Source organism: Aulostomus chinensis, chromosome 3, assembly GCF_037954235.1.
Source record: "Aulostomus chinensis isolate RoL2024-O1b breed Wild chromosome 3, RoL_Achi_v1.0, whole genome shotgun sequence".
Classification (NCBI taxonomy): Eukaryota; Metazoa; Chordata; class Actinopteri; order Syngnathiformes; family Aulostomidae; genus Aulostomus; species Aulostomus chinensis.
Genome location: NC_141322.1, coordinates 26,474,328 through 26,491,140, shown reverse-complemented (window position 1 = coordinate 26,491,140; position 16,813 = coordinate 26,474,328). Strand labels below are relative to the sequence as shown.

Below are 16,813 nucleotides of genomic sequence, written 5' to 3'. Positions count from 1 at the left end.
TATGGGCAGCACTGCAAAAATACAAAAAGGGCAAAGTGATGGCGTATATAAAAACAGCAGTGTCACTGTTAATGAATACAGGCACAGAGGCACAGCTCCGAAGAAGCTGAGACAGTCACAGCGAGGCATGAAAACTGTTACTCTAAATATGGAAGTAACACACTTACATCCGTCCTTCGCTCACCCATGTCCGCGGGATCGGCTCCAGCTCCCCGCGATCCTGTACAGGATAAGCAGTGTAATCCCTGGATGGATGTGCAGTCAATCACAGGCCTGACACACAGAGACAGAACAGCATTCACACTCACTAAACACAGTGTGAGGATGTTTTAGCATCTGGAGAGAACCCATGTGGACGGGGAGAACATGTGAACTCTGCTGGCCGGGCAGATTCAAACCCTTCTTGCTGTGAGGCGACAGAACCAACCGCGGCACCAGAACGCCGCCCTGAAATAACACAGCAACACAAAACCTGTTCCTGTGATGCCAAACAATTTCAGTAAAAAGTAATAGAATAAACAGAGTTGAGGAACCGAATGTTACGCAGTTGTACAAGTATAGATGGAATGATCTGATACACAAGCCAGGGACTCAAATGCATTACTCACAGACTGAAGCAGGTCTCAAAGTCGGAATATTTCCTGAAGCAAAATGATTTGGAACACAGAGACGCAGTCAAGGAGGCAAATGGAGCAAAAGGGCTCGACTGAGGCAAAGTAACAAAGAAACACAAGGTAGACAACTCAAGGAACTAAAAAAAGCCCCAACACACACAGAAGTATGCAGACTAAATAGAAAAGCGGAGGGGACCAAGCCTCTCACCTCACATGACTTCTGCATGTCACCCTTGCAACTTTTCCAGGTGATTCAATGACGGAAAAACTTAGTGAACAGTGTACAATGGCTTGAAGACCTGTTAACGTGTCTGTCCCACCGCCCTCAGACGGTGCAGCAACTTAATGAACTTTTTTCATACGCTATAAATCACAAGTGACAGAGGACACAGTGAGAATCACCTATAATCATTTGTAGTTCACTGGTGACCTGAATAATGGAAGCTGATTAACAGCTGTTAACTCCGCCGCCTGTGGAAGCAGTGGATGGAACAACTGTGATGTCACATTTTGTGGATCAACTTTTTCTGAAGCTTCAGGGTTGCCATTTTGCCATAAATAGGATGAAGCCGGAGATGAGACCCGACTGGGACGCAGAGATTGACTGTGAGCTCTCTAAGAACGGCGGACTGCTACATGACCCTCAGGCTGCAGCTCAAAAAAACCCCGATGAATATCTGTGAGGCAAAACGCAACAAGGCCACCACCCACAGAGGGTTGCTGTATTAACGTCACTTGAGTAGAAACCCCCCCCCCCCCAAAAACGGCGTTTGAAGATGTGCAGACAAAAAAAGAGGAAGATGTGTTGCAGAGAAGGGGAGAGAGAAAAGAGAACAGCCCAACCAAATGTTCAGTTAGCGATGTAAAATAAATCCCGTCATAGTTAAAGTTACTGATGCATCATCATTGTCCTATGTTGGCCTTTGACCTGAATTCATCATCACAGTGAGGTGCAACACACATGAAATGAAACCGCGCAGCCGAGCCTTCCAGAGGGCAGCGTGTTCATCTTGTGTGAATTACTCATAAACTCAGGGCACAGCTGGGGAACACGGGGACTAGACACGGATTCATGCATGGAAGGTTTTAACATTATAATGAGGTATCAAATTTGTATTCTTTTTTTTTTTTTTTTGGTAAAAGTCTATCGCTTGAAAGCAGATCAAATTAAACAGCTGAATTTAGCCTCTCGTGTGCTAGTTTGAGGAGTTTTTCACGGCCGCTGTCACCGAGCGTGTGCCCATGGGAGAAGATTGGGTCTCTTAAAATGAAATCAAACCAAATGAAAGAGTACAGTTCTCAACCTGTTCAAGAAGTGTTACGGTGGAATGAAATTTACTCGAGGAGTTAGTTTCTCTGAGTTTTGAAGAGCAAAATTCTGCATGTTATTGAATAGAACTTTTAAGTCAAGACAACCCCAAAATATGAAAAGAAAGCTCATCTATAATGAACTCACTCTGCGTGCCAGGACGCTGTTTGTTGCTGGCTCGATTGTTGCCCAGCTCTGCTCATGTTGGAATGAGGGAGCTGCCAAAACGCTTTGCTGGGGATTCTGAGCTCAAATTGTTGGTGACTGTCTGTCCTGCTGGTATTCCTGCCGGCACATTTAACAGCTTTTTCTGCTATGCGTTCGTTGTGACTGTGAAAATCCAGAAACATACTGTAGAGAATAAGGTGAGAGGTGAATCAGGATGTCCCAGGAAGGTCTGAACAGCGAGAAAATAAAGCAGAGTCTCCCGTTGAAGAGCTGCTGCTTTTGTTAATATCAAATCATTGACTCTTCTCTTTCCATTCATGGTAAAATCTCTTCATTTGCCTCAAGTGAACCCCAAATGATTCTCTTACTTCCTAGGGGTAAGAATCAGAGTGACTCATGATACTATCACAATACTTCTAGCGCCATAGCGCCAGTACCATGATACAGCAGTTTCTGAGCTGGCCAATATAGTACAAGACATCTATGTGTTGTACATGGCGCATAACCCAAGAAGAAAAAAATGGCACATCAAAGTGTTGGCATCGTTTGCTAGCGTTTTACAAATGTACATATATATATATACATACATATATATATATATATATATATATATATATATATATATGTGTACATATATATATACATACATACATATATATATATATATATATATATATATATATATATATATATATATATATATATATATATATGTGTACAGTATAAGAGTGTGGAGGAACTCATAGAAACTTGCCGTACTTTCACAAACTTTTATTTTAGTTGTTGTCTAAACAGCCTTAGTTGGATTTAAGAACTGAAATGTGATGAATATTTTAAAAGAAGAAAATAAAATAAGAAGTTTCTTGTAAACAATACAAATGTTTTAAATAAGGCCAAAGAAGACATGAACACACGCACTGGGGAAATAATTAAAATGAGCAGGATAAATGTTGGTAATTGTCCAGCACAAACTGAGTTTTTGGTGGTTTTTGGTTCATTGATGCCTCTCCATGAAGGTCACAGGTTCAAGTCCAGTGCCTTTTCTGTGGAGTGCACATGTTGAGACATTGGGCGAGAGACGGGGTTCACCCTGGACGGGTCACCAGTCCATCGCAGGGCCTTCCGGAGCAATTAGGGGTTCAATATCTTGCTCAAGGACACTTCAGCATGGTCACCAGGGCAAGTGAGGATCGAACCAGCGAGACTCCGGCTGCTAGACAGCCACTCTACCTCTGAGCCACGCCACCCCAAATTGCATTGTAACAATGACAATAAAGTCTTCTTAATTCTTCCTCCAACTTCATTTCATCACCCAGAATGAGTTGTCTAATTAAAGATACATTTTTCAAAATACACCGATTATCATAAAAAGGCTTCGCGGCTAGAGATCCCACATGAATGGGAAATACCTACACAATGGCTCCTCCTCGGGGCACGAACCAGACAACAATAACACGCAAATCTTTTCAACAGCTCCCACACTGGCCAGCCAGTCTGCAGGAGCCTCAGATCCTTGATATTTATAATCATATTGAGAATAAGTTGCACAAGGACACCACAGCAACAAATTAGCAAAACAAAACACTTGGCTTTGCTTTGTCTTCGACTGCAGGCAGGATTTCAAACTGTATGAACTCACAAATCTTGTTTAGAGCACCCTCCCACACCGGTGTGCCTGCTACAGCTGCATTCTATAAATCAAATGAAAACCCGTCAGCGTTGCATCATAAACACATCTCAGAGGGTGACAGAAAAACAGGTAAATCAATCAGTCAATTAGAAGATGAAAGCAGCTGCTTCCTCTGTACTGTTTTGTGGGTGGGGGGGGGGGGGTTAATTGGTGACATGGTGATGATGACAAATCGACGGAGGCCGTTCATCTCTCGCTGCCGAGGCTTTCTTGAGGAGAGACACAATGGCGGGTCTCAAGGGCGGGCAAAGGGTTAAGGACTGAAGAAGAGAAAATGGTCCGTGTACATTATTCAGCGTTTTGAAAACACTTTACCTCACACATCAGTCTTGGGGTTGCACTGCTTTGCAGAATTTTTTATGAAAATGTACCTCCAGGTCTACATTCATTATGTATAACAGAATGCTTGAAATGATTTCTACAAGCCAGCATAATGAATGGGGAATGGGCTTGTTTGTTGTCCACATATTTTGCCCGTATCTCTGCGGTTGCGATTCTGCAGCTCCGTTATCTCTCAGGCTTGGCAGTTTAAGGACTTGGATTTTCCTCTTTGGAAGCTCCTGTGCTCCGAGGCAACAGGTCCCTCTAATGATGGGAAATTATGCTTGTGGCACGTCAATTATGATTCAAAAAAAAAAAAAATACTCCCGAGTAGCTGTGAATCATTTCTCGAGGCTTAGTGTTTCACTTATAAGAGATTCTCACAAAAGCAAGAATAAAATATTAAGGAGAAATAAATAAAAACAAAAACAAACCAGCCAATATATCCCTCCCTTCAAGAACCTCTTATCGATGAAACTATGGATTTTTTTCCCTCTTTTGCGAGAAACAACTTTGTTTTTAACCTAACAGTTTAAGAGGATCCAACAGAGCAGATTCATGAAGACCTAATCACCACCGGTCTGTCCCTCTAGATGACTTCGCCTCCACAGAAACCCAGAGAAGACATCAACAGTGGGAGAGCCTGCTGTCAGGTCCCCGTCTGGCTCCGGCGTTTGCTTCCTCCTCTGTCATTCTAATTAACACACTTTTAAAGTATGAAATTCTTTTCACACAGGACACGTCAGAGGTGGGAGAAAACACTCCTGTGAGGTGGATAGAAGGAATATAAATCATCAAGTTTGCTTGAGTATACATCCTGACAAATGTGTTGAACGTTTGCTGGCATTTCCTCTACAAATTCGTTCAAAGCAGAACTATTTCAACATTTGAAACGATCCTGTCGTCATGTTTGGTGTCAGCTGGTGCTCTGTTACCGAAGACTAAATAATCACGTTCAGAGGTCGTAGGAAAAGCTGGAAAAACAAACAGAGTGTAAAGTAACGATGCAAACTTTGTTTTTCAGTGTTGTATTTATTGTGATACTTCTGCTTCTAGAGTTCAGACACTTTTTTATGAGGCACCTTGAGAGTGATTGAAAAGTGCTTGAATTTTACTTTCATCGAACAGCTGCCAAAACCTTGCACGCTCTCTCACCAACTGTAATGAGAAATGACAATCTTGATGACCAACACTAAATACAGATTTACATCAATGTGTAATTTTTTTTCCATCCATCCATTTTCCATTATCCTGTTAAGGGTTGGGGGGGGGGGGGGGGCTGGAGCCTATCCCAGCTGCCTTCAGGCGAGAGGCGGGGTTCACCCTGGACAGGTCGCCAGTCCATCACAGGGCCAACACATAGAGACAAACAACCATTCACACTCACAGTCACACCTACAGTCAATTTAGAGTATCAATCAGCCTCGTCCCCTCTTGATGTCTTTGGACTGTGGGAGGAAGCTGGAGTACCAGAGAGAACCCACGCAGGAACAGGGAGAACATGCAGACTCACACAGAAAGATCCTGTGATGGAACCGGGGCTCAAAAACGGAACCTTCATGCTGTGAGGCGACTGTGCTGACCACTGCACCACCGTACTGCCCTAATGTTTTCCCCTTGATTATTAAATTTATAAGTTTTTTTTAAATTTCCAGTTCATTCAGGTCTGTACAACAAGTTTTACATCTCTCTCTGTCACTCTCTCACTCTCTCTCTCTCTCTCTCTCACACACACACACACACACACACACACACACACACACACACACAATGTGCTATATTTCTCTTCTTTCAGCACAGTTTTAGCCTTTTTCAACCCTACAGTTCTACAATTTCCTTTGGCACTTTTGTCCAACGCGATGTACAACACAAGCAAGAATTAAGACTGGAGGGAAAAACCTTAGTAAGTACGACAAAGTGCTTCAAGGTTGACCCTGACCCTGACCCATCCCCTGACATATTTATGGCCACACACTGGGTTCATCCACAAGTCATAGCATGAGAGCAGCAACGGTCCTGCCATCAATTATTGCGAAAATCAATTGAAGCAACTTCTCTGACGGCATTATGGATCAGTCTTTTTGTGCAATGATGAGCTCATTCTTGCAGAGGTGATGACAGCATCTCTAAGGAAATATTAACAGTGAGTTAGTATCGGAGACAGTGTTGAGCGTCTTTTGTTCCCCCCGTTATCAGATGTCAGTCAATGTTTATAAATGATCCTGTATGAGTGTTGGTTCACGTAGAGCGGCCGATCACGTCTGTCAGTAATACTGGTGATGTAAACATAAGGAGAACACGTATCCTGCGGCTGGAAGGCAGCTGCCCTGCGGCACAAACACAGCCCATGTGGCAGGTAAAATTTAAAAAAAAAAAAAAAATCCTCCGGTCATGTATTTTAAGGGTCACTCTTTTGATTTGAAAAGTTTCACTATTTTCATCAGCAAGTCAGTGCCCTTGTCTGCTGGTTCTCAGGAAGTGTACAGTGTAAAGTTGTGGGCTGGAAATATCAAAGAGGGAAAGATGATGAAACGCCGTGCAGAGCTGAGGGAACTAATGAGTGACTGCCTCTCCTCACACATACTAATTTCAACCATTGTTCCCATTAACATATTTATTATAGCGGCTTTAAAATTATAACATCATTGAAATTAACATCAAAACCCATCAACATGCAGATGTCATTGATTTAAGTGCATGGGGAGCAATGTATCGAAAGTATCGACACAGTTTGCCGCTCCTTTTAAGGGTGCTAACCTTGAGGTGTATTAGCCTTTTTGTCAATTCACAGGGTATCAGTGTTGCCAAAGCATGCTTGAAAACTCAAGTCAATTTGGTGGCACTGAACTATGACACTATTACAGAGTCAATTAGGTAGGCTCCAGCGTGGAGCACTGCTATTCTCAAGGCTTCCTGTGTGGATTCAACTCTGTGAGGGGTGTTTTTCTGGACTCTGGTCACAAGAAGTGGAAAAGACAGGAGTCAACGGGTTTGATTGAAATAGCTGACCTTTGCTTTAGAAAAGAAATGATGCAGCCATGTCTTTTAGCTTGCATTTTGAAGAGGGGATGTGCAGTGAGAGGGCTGTGCCAATCCATACGGGAATTTTTTCAGAAAAAGCCGACATATTTGCCTCGATGGAGGGGAAGTTAATATAAAATGTTTTGTAAGGTAAATGCGAGATGGCAGACACCACCTCAGTCCATCCCTAAAACTTTGAGGGATGATTCACTTTGTCACTCTGCTCTAATGTTTAAAAATGTTACAGCGATGAGCTCGAGGCGATGCCGACTAAAGGTCAAACATTTAAAAGGGTTTGACTCTTCTGTCATAGCAAGGGTGAAGACACACTGCTGAGGCCACCAGAGAGCTGGTTCTCTCCTCCCTCAATGTCCCTAATTAGAAATTGTTAGTTATAGCTTGTGACAACAAATTGAATAAATTGAGGGAACAAGTTCTATCTCCAAGGCTCCATTTAGGAACAAATACCTGAAGTAGTTTAACGCTGGATTTCCCTTTTCCTGCTTGTCACAGATTTTAACATCAGGTGGAGGTTTATTATTTGTGCATGTCATGCTTCCTGCTCACTCGACCTGAGTGCCAACTCTTGCCTAACAATTTCCAACAGGTGAGAACACATCAGAAAAGGACAATTTCCTGTTGTGTGAAAGGGAAGCTCAGGGCATGTCTGATTCTCTGGAAATTGTCTGGGGCTCATATGAAAAAAGACTGCTTTGTCATACGTTAGGATTCAGTCACACAGGTGATCTGCACCCCGCTCAAGCACATTTGACCCCCAAAGCCTAGTTCATTTGAGTAGAGTGATTGCACCGTACCGTGCCTCTACGCTTCCCTGGTCCAGTTGGAGGTGGTGAACATCGGTCCAGTTGCACAAGCAGGGCCATGTAACACGAACAACCACAAGTGAAAGAACTTTGAGAAATGGGAGAAAAAATTGTACTCACATACAGCATGATGAGTCGCGGTTGGAGCCGCAGGCCAGTCTGGAGCAACGTGGGCGTGGACAGCAGGGGAGCAGGGGAAGAGGGACACGCGTGCTTCACAACTGTACAAGCCCAGATGTAAGTGAACCCTTAGAGACATAGTGAAGGGTGGAACGCCCCAAAAAAGTCTTAATAGCTGAAGAGTGTTTGATCAGTTCCCATGATTCAAGTAAATGCAATAGTCCCTATTTGTATACATGCAGCAGTCTTGTTGTTGAAGTTAAGGTGAAGGTGGATGGTGTTTTAGTTGAGTGAAAAATCTCTGTGGGAAGATAACATTCATTCATTCCTGCAAACTGAAAAATCCTTCCTACAATGGGATTTTGATGGGGAAATAAATCCACAATCGAGAGAATGCTTGTTCTCCACATGTGGCCAAAACAACACTTCATTGCCTGTGGGAAATAAGAGTCAGGTTTTCATGTAGCAAAAAATGTTGATCTTTTCACGTTTCTGTTATAAAACAAAAAAAAATCTCAAAAGTGGGAATGGAAAACGGCTATAAATCTGGGATAAGTAAGTACCCTCCTTCTTCTCCTCCAAAAAAAGTTTAGCATTCCCTCCCTTCAGCAAAAATATAAACACTTTATCCCACTCACCCTCCTTTCAGGTACATTTCCTCAAAATAGTTCGTGGCTCACTGCCAAGATCCTGATTCACACCAAAAAAATGATTCACTGAAGTCTGCACTAACTTTCATTGAACTCATTATTAATTAGATTTGGAGGTTTCCTGCCAACAAACACAATGGACTGAAAACATATCCTGCCCGGGAGAGTTAAAAATGACTACATTTGATACTGACTTTTACTTTTTCTGCAGCAGTTTTTATAAGTAGCTGCTGAACACTAACATATCAACACAAATATCTGCGGGGCAGCAGCAAATATAATATTTAGTTATTGTTGACAGATGCTTGAAAGGCGCAACCGTGCTTTCACAGCACATTATTCCCTAAATGTTCTATTTTATTACAGAAAAAACAGTCTTGATAAGTGTCATTGTGATACCGATTTAAGATGTTCTCATCAGTGCTGCATGTTAAATTGTACTTATCCACATATTATACTACAATACATGTCCCTGATTAGAATGAAACCATAGTGCATGATTGATGTTTGACACTTCAACACTTGAAATCTGAGAGAAAGAAACTGTATTCTGCACATGCACACAAAAGAAACAACTCTTTTTATGGCTAACAATAAAGTCACAACCTCAGAAAGAGAGAGACAGATGACATGTGTCACATGTTAATTATATACTTGAATGGCCCCAAAGACTAAACACTTAAAAAGACGTGCGGTGAGCAAACAACAGGGGAAATATCGACAATTAGGAAACGCAGCAGAGCAAATACACAACAAATTGTGTTTTTAGATCTAATACTACTACATTTCTTCGATTTAATTGAACGTGGACTGAGCAGGGACACGGCATAGCAGATTAAAGTACACTTGGTGCCACAATGACGGACCAAAAATGGCTTGGGAATTAATGTACTCCTATTTTAAAAAAAAAACACCATGATTTGAGGGGGATTTTTCCTGATGCATCAGACCCACGTAAGTGGTTAAAGTTATTCGGGGTGTACTTGGCAAGCAGAGAAAATCATTTGCAAGAAGAGATTATTTCAAATCTCCTCACATATCCACGAAAACAACCTCGTGATGCAAAGCAAACCAACAAGAAGAACATTCGTCTTTGTATTGTAAATGCAGTCAGAAAGTAAATCCATCGCGGGCAAAGTTACTTTCGAGCATCAAAAATTGTTCCCAGGATCCGGTTTCTTCTTCTTTGAATATGTTATCAGCTCAGTGCTTAAACTCTTCCATGAACTTCATGACTTTCCTGCAGTTCATAGCTCGTTTGTAAAAACGCCCAGCTCTCGAGCGCATTACCACTCTCAATAGCTCCAACACTGTAGGTCATTGCAAATGTCATTAGCCTCCACTGAGATTTACATGTGATGCCGGTGACTTCTGACCTTTATCAGATTACTGGTTTAATCCGGCATTAATTGATCATCACCATGTTATTAAGATCTGTTCTGGTTTTTTTGTTGTTGTTGTTGTTGTTTTTTTTAATCTATCTATATTTGTACTCACTGACAGCTTTCTTCTCTCTCAAAAGTCAGTCTGGGAAGAAACACGTGTCATAGACAGACAGGTTAAAGATCTTCCAGGAAACTGTAACTGTTCTAGTTTCTAACGGCGTTGTCAGTGCTGCGCAAGAAGGATCCATAACTTCATTCATGTTTATTTATAAACCAAGCTTCAAACCCTCCAGCCTGCTTCCAGACCTCTGAATCAACACCCAAATCTCTGTAATTAAAATACGTCTGATGTTTATTGACGACTGTTCTCTCCCAGTCGGAGAAAAAAAAAATGATGAAACAACAAACTGACGAGTTAGAATTTTGCAGATGGGATTTTCCTCGCTCAGATCCATAGCGTGGCTAAAAATAAACCACGAAGGGTGTTTTATTCACACAAAGAAAAATCAAAGTAGCCACAATTGTGAATGATATAAATATACAGTAGAAAAGGAAACTGCTCTGTGCAGCCACTGCAATTACAGAGGAAAAAAAGGAATAAGGCATAAGATGAAAAAAAAAAATAAACAAGGAAGATTTTCTTTATTCTGATTCAAATGTTAAGAAAAAACTTGAACTGTTGAGACTGAAGTTGAAATCCTGTACCATGATGAGAGTGGAGTCAACTCATCTTTTTTAATAGAACAACTACTTGTTGCAGTAGCTGCTGGGTCTAAGCTGCCAGCCCAGACTGATTGTCGGTTGTAGTATTTTGTCTGGTGCCCCAACATAACCTCTTCAAAACCCTTAGAATTATTACCAGGTGAGCTAAGAGAGAATCCTTGTTACTAAACCCCACTGAAGTGCAACCCACCAGTTCCTCTACGTACGGCATCTTTGCAGCATCACTAACCCTAGAAGTTCGACTTTAATCATAAAGTGTTTATTCTTACCATTTAATGATAATAAATTTAAAGAATTTACAACCAAATTAAATCTCCATCTTCTATTTTTACCCTTATCTCTGACCCTAATACTCTTCTGTTTTTTAACTTTTTGTTTCTTAGCTACCGGCCATGCCCGAGTGAAGTTAAGATTAGGAAAATTAAATTAAGTAAGACAGAAACACCAAGGCTAAAAATCAGCTATGTTTTGGGGCTTTTTAGATGCTACAGTGTGACCTAGACTCTTCAAGAGGATTTTTCCTCTTAAAGTGGATCCTCATTCAAAAAATATATCTGCTCCCTCCTCCAAGATGCTTGGTGTCCAGTCTTGTAACAGATAAAGAGTAGTATAAATCTGTGTGACTCAAAGACCAGCAGCACAATTCATATTTCCTCGTGTAAGCAATTCAACAGGTCCGCGAGTGTATTGTTCAGTTTTTCAGGATGTGAGACACAGAGAAAGTATTTTTATTTGACCCGTGTAGCTTGAAGTGGAGAAGAAAGGCTACACCATTTTTAGAAGCTGAACATGTCGACACAGCTCAAGTGTTATTTAGTTTTCGCTCTGTTGGACACACTCAAATGATGCGGCACAGGCAGGGGTCCCACATTAAAAGACTCTGTGCTCAGAATTGGTCATGAAGGATCTAGAGATCACGTTGTCTTGTCTTGATCCTGGACTTGCTTTGAACATATTCTGTCAAAACTGAGTTTGTGATGCAAGAGAAACATAAAATTTCGAAGAAGAAATATTTGCAGGGCTGACAGTGTTTTGTGATCCGCAGAGTGAACTGCAATAATCATGATGTGTCCTGCTCATCATTCTTAAAATGTGTGTATGCATCAATCCGTGCAGGAGTGTTGGACAGCTACTCAGACAGTCACATCCAACATGGTGATTTTCTAAACCAAACTGGGGACAGATTGGAACCCACTGGTTCTGGGCAGTTTGTGTCACTATAATGCTTGGAGGACCACACTGGGATGCAGTAAGGTAAAATGGACCGGCTGTGAAAAAATGGAACTTTATCACATAATTTTGAAGGTTTCACGACCGAATTTGTCAGTGTTGCTGCTCCAGCTGATTTCAGAGATTGCCTGGAACAACTGACGCCCCGCTCATGTTGCACATTGCGCACAAACCCAGTGTATTTCAGCGAATAACACTTTCCCCAAAAAGCCTGCTATTAGCGGGGGTTTGCTGTTTTGCCACCCAGTGGAAAAGGAGCGTTTGGATGATTCATTTGTTTAATGCGTCATGTTGTGCAGGTGCTTGTTTAATAAATGACCCAGCAAATGAAGAGGATCGTGCAAATTGTATTAATTCTTAGATAATTGCTTCATTATTTCAAGGAGCCTCACACCTGTTGGTTGCTCCTTCTCACTGCTTCATGAAGCGCAACTTGTCAGGCTGTACAATTAGTTTTTCCTCTGACTCTGTAAACAAACACACACATTTTGGGAGAGACAGTTTAAAAGTTAAGTCTGCCTGACACTTAAGTGGTGTCAATACAGCATGTTTTTTGTTTTGTTTTCTCTATACTAGCTACAGTAGAGCGTACAAACGACGTGTCCCAACTGACCCGAGAGGTGCAGGAAGCTTGGAAACAAAATCGACTCTGAGGCCCGCCAGAAATACTGTTAGAGAAGTTCTGCAAACTCCTTGAACAAAAATAAGTCCTTTGGCTTTCCACTGTACTTCCTTTATGGACTCTATGGACTTCATGCTCTTCCTTTTCTGTACAGTCAAAGCCTCCCCCTATCACAAAACCTCTAAAAGTGTAATGTATAGAACTTTACATTACAATATTTTACAGCCCAGTGATTCCCAAAATGTCGGCTGGGACCCCTTGTTGAGGCCATAATGCTACAGCAGGTGGTCCCAAATTATGTTTGAAATAACCCGGTTTCTACACAAATATTAACATTGGTTATACTTTATGAGGACAAACACAAAGCCTGTGCAGGCCAGACCTTTTTGAGCATGAGTGGATGAATACAAGGCAATATTAAGTGTTTTGAGTCATCTTAAAGTTGAAAAGTGCAATCAAAATGCAATTTGTTTAACATAACAGCTTTGTTTCTTTTTCGCAACCAAGTATCCTTCTGGTGGTCAATCACACTTAAGGGAAGTACAGCACTCCTCTGTATTAGTTTCAGTCTTTGTAGAACTCCCTGGGTAGAAATATGGAGGGGCTACAAAGCCCTCAGCTTCATTACTGCTGCTACGATGGTTTATTTACACCTAATTACATTTAAATTCTACTTACACAACTGCACAATTCAGTTCCTACCAGAATAATGACATGTTTTGAATTCATAACTGTATGTTTGGGATGGGGTGGCCCGGTGGTGTTAGCACTGTCGCCTCACAGAAAGAAGGTTCCGGGTTTGAGCCCCGGCTCGGGCACAGGGTCTTTCTGTGTGGAGTCTGCATGTTCTCCCTGTTCCTGTGTGAGTTCTCTCTGGTACTCCAGCTTCCTCCCACAGTCCAAAGATATCAAGAGGGGACGAGGCTGAGTGATGACTGTAGGTGTGGCTGTGAGTGTGAATGGTTGTCTGTCTCTATGTGTTGGCCCTGTGATGGACTGGTGACCTGTCCAGGGTGAACCCCGCCTCCCGCAACCCTTAACAGGATAAGTGGCAGAAAATGGATGGATGTTTGGGATGATTTAATCGAGTGAGGCTTTTGTTGTATTATCTCCAAGATTTCACATCTACGCATTTCTGTGTGTTTAGGGGGTGTGTGCATCTCCCAGTCTGTTAAAATTCCCCGTGAGCCCAAGCCAGGAGAGTTTGACAAGGTCATCCGCCGACTCAGAGAAAACCCAAATGCAAGAGTTGTCATACTTTTTGCCAACGAAGATGATATCAGGTAAGGACTGGTAGCAGCTACATAACACTGCTTTGAAGATTAGAAAAACACAACTTCAGTCGGGAGCTCAGCAGCACCCTGAAATATCCACATTTTGGTCCAGCTCTAGCAGACCACTGTGTAATGAACTGCACAACAAAATCTAAGTGGTTTGGTTGACAGACCTTATCCATGGCAACATCTGCTTCCTCACCTTTGCAGGCGGCTACTCCAAGCAGCGAAAAAGGCCAACCAGACAGGTCATTTTATCTGGGTGGGGTCGGACAGCTGGGGCTCAAAGATCTCTCCGGTACTGCACCAGGAGGAGATGGCGGAGGGAGCAGTGACCATCCTGCCCAAGCGCCAGTCGATCAAAGGTATAGAGAAGGGCACTGTGTATCCTATCCTTTCATATTATTAAACCATATGTATCGCTGCGTGGGAGGCAGATCTGTAGCAGGATTAAAGTTGCTTTGTCATGCTCCAGCTTTGATCATGAAACATCTAAAAGCTAAAGTTCTGATCAAATAAAGCAACATTAAGCAAATTCAACATGGCCACTACAATAAATCATTTATATTGTTGTGTACAACACATCTAAGCTCTGACCCAATCAACCGACGCCGCTGTTTACACTAATCCTGACTGTCAATGACAATGATCCCATTGATCTGTCCAGGGTTTGATCGTTACTTCATCAGCCGAACACTGGAAAACAACAGACGGAATATCTGGTTTGCTGAGTTCTGGGAGAACAACTTCAACTGCAAACTCAGCCGTCACGCCGTGAAGAAAGGGTCCGGGCTCAAAAAGTGCACAAGTAAGAAATTCTCCTGTTGGGGAAAGCCTACTTTCTGTTGCAACTTTGAAATAACTTGAAAACATGTGTTTGATGTCTTCAGAAAGGTGACACATTGGGCTCTCGGTGAAATGTGTCAACAGCACTGCTCAGCTATTAAAATAGGAAAAGCTATACATCCAATATTCAGAATCACTGTTCATCGCTCAGCTCATTTCAGGTTTGTACTACATTTCTGTCTGGTGTGTTTACCCAAGTATAGTTGGACATCGCAGCCTCATCATTACCCGAACTGAATATAAGAATCTGTTTTCCCTAACGGCCATGAGAAGTAAACATCTCAGTTGTCTTGTATTATACAGCTGTGGCTCGCAAAATAAATCCCTCTGTCTTGAGGTTTACACTTCGTCCTTGCGTATTTCGACTTGAGAGCTAGATTGTGGTCAACCTGGCTTGTTTGGAACGAATACTCCAAAATTGTGAGATCAGTTCATTTGTGCACAGGTGAACACTGAAGTTAGCTTCAGGTGCTGGATAAAATAAACCAACAAAGAAAGCGTAGTCTGAACATTCCTTGGTTTTTACCATGAAACGGATTGTTTGCATTGAGAAGGCAAACTCAGAAAATGCAGACAGGACCCTGCAATTCAATTATTATTTGCTCTCTCACTCTTAAGTTTTTGGGATGTCGTGAAAAAAATGAATGTTAAGAGGTGGCAACTGAGACACCAGCAGTTTACTGTATTTTACAGCCTTCATACTGTAATTTCATGAATGAAATGAAAGAATTTTGGTAAAAGGTCAAGGTCGCTGTGACATAATATGGAAATGACTAAATCCTATTCAGGTAAAGCTAAACAAAAACAGAGTTAATTGTAACTGCAGTAGGGCCTATATTCCAGAGGCGCCCAAATACGATGTGCTATTTTGAGGTGTATTTATGTTCGGATCTCATTCATGGTCAAAGGTAAAGGCTATCAGGACTGCACGAGGCTCATTTCGAGCCATAACTTGAGAATTTACAAGCTAATGAGTTGTTGTTGGTTTTTTTTTAAGATTCTGAATAATACCACACTGACATGATAGGGATTTGTTAGTATGGGTAGTAGAGGTATAAATATTCATCAGTGGATCACATTGTGCTGAGCTCAGTATGCAGGATGCAGCTACATTGATCCAGAGTATGCATCAGTAAAGGCTGGAAGTGAAATCTTGATATGACATGCATATGTTTCCTTTATGGCAGCAGCAAACTGCTTTTGTTGTGACTTGTTCCACCGTCTCTCCCCCTGCACGACTCACTCTCCCTGTGAGTGATGCGATGCCTGCTTCCCTGTTCAATGAAACAAGCCCTCGCTCGCAAGCTGCTGCCTTTCCTTTTCAAAATGCATCATTGGGATGCGTCATCAGTGAACTCATCTGGGAATCTTAGATGTTTCTGTGCTTTGGCTATCCCTGCCCAGGTGAGCATCTCAGCGTTAGGTGACCAGAAACAAACCAAAGACAGTGGCTTTCTCTGCAACATCAATGGCTGACTTGATGGTCTTCCTCTTTGCCAAACCCATCACTCCATCTAAGTTTGGTAATGACTTTGCAGAGTCCAGCATCGCACTTTTATTGGCTTAGCTCTTTTAGTTCTGCCTCATGTGTCACTGTGCCAGCCTCTGGTACTCGTGTGTCCATGCTGGGTTTGAAACTCATTCTTGCTCATGTGTTGAGCTTTTTGAGGCCTTGGAGGAACCATCTGGTGCCAGATACTGACGTTGTTGTGATGATCATCCATGAAGACTCTGATGGGAAAATGTCACACACAGGACTTGGTCTTGGGGCTCCAACATTCTGCGACCATGGCAACCATGTTTACAGCCAGGGGGATAAGAGTGACAGAGATGGTGCAGCCTGTTAGGATTTTCTTATCTAGCTGGTGCCAGTTGGACGTAACAGACCCAGAACTTGTCATTATTTAATAGAAATATTTCTTCCTGGCACATCCGATTTAACACATAACTAATTAATTTCTACAGCAAAATGGGTGTCGTCACTGATTTCACAAGTACAGTATTTCAACCACCATA

The 16,813-nt window shown here is 42.1% G+C and overlaps 1 protein-coding gene and 1 long non-coding RNA gene across 2 annotated transcripts in view; one reads left to right on the top strand and one right to left on the bottom strand.

Annotated features, from left to right (window-relative positions):
- Window positions 1–16,813, top strand: part of grm4 (glutamate receptor, metabotropic 4) — a 174,639-nt gene that overhangs the window by 112,241 nt on the left and 45,585 nt on the right. The window contains exons 4-6 of the mRNA XM_086199992.1: window positions 13,825–13,960; window positions 14,162–14,316; window positions 14,619–14,759. Of these exons, the coding sequence (XP_086056118.1) occupies window positions 13,825–13,960; window positions 14,162–14,316; window positions 14,619–14,759 (432 nt within the window). The remainder of the gene's footprint in view (window positions 1–13,824; window positions 13,961–14,161; window positions 14,317–14,618; window positions 14,760–16,813) is intronic.
- Window positions 221–16,813, bottom strand: part of LOC147268429 (uncharacterized) — a 172,319-nt gene continuing 155,726 nt past the window's right edge. Inside the window, exon 7 of the long non-coding RNA XR_015112146.1 lies at window positions 221–273. This is a non-coding gene — a long non-coding RNA (uncharacterized LOC147268429). The remainder of the gene's footprint in view (window positions 274–16,813) is intronic.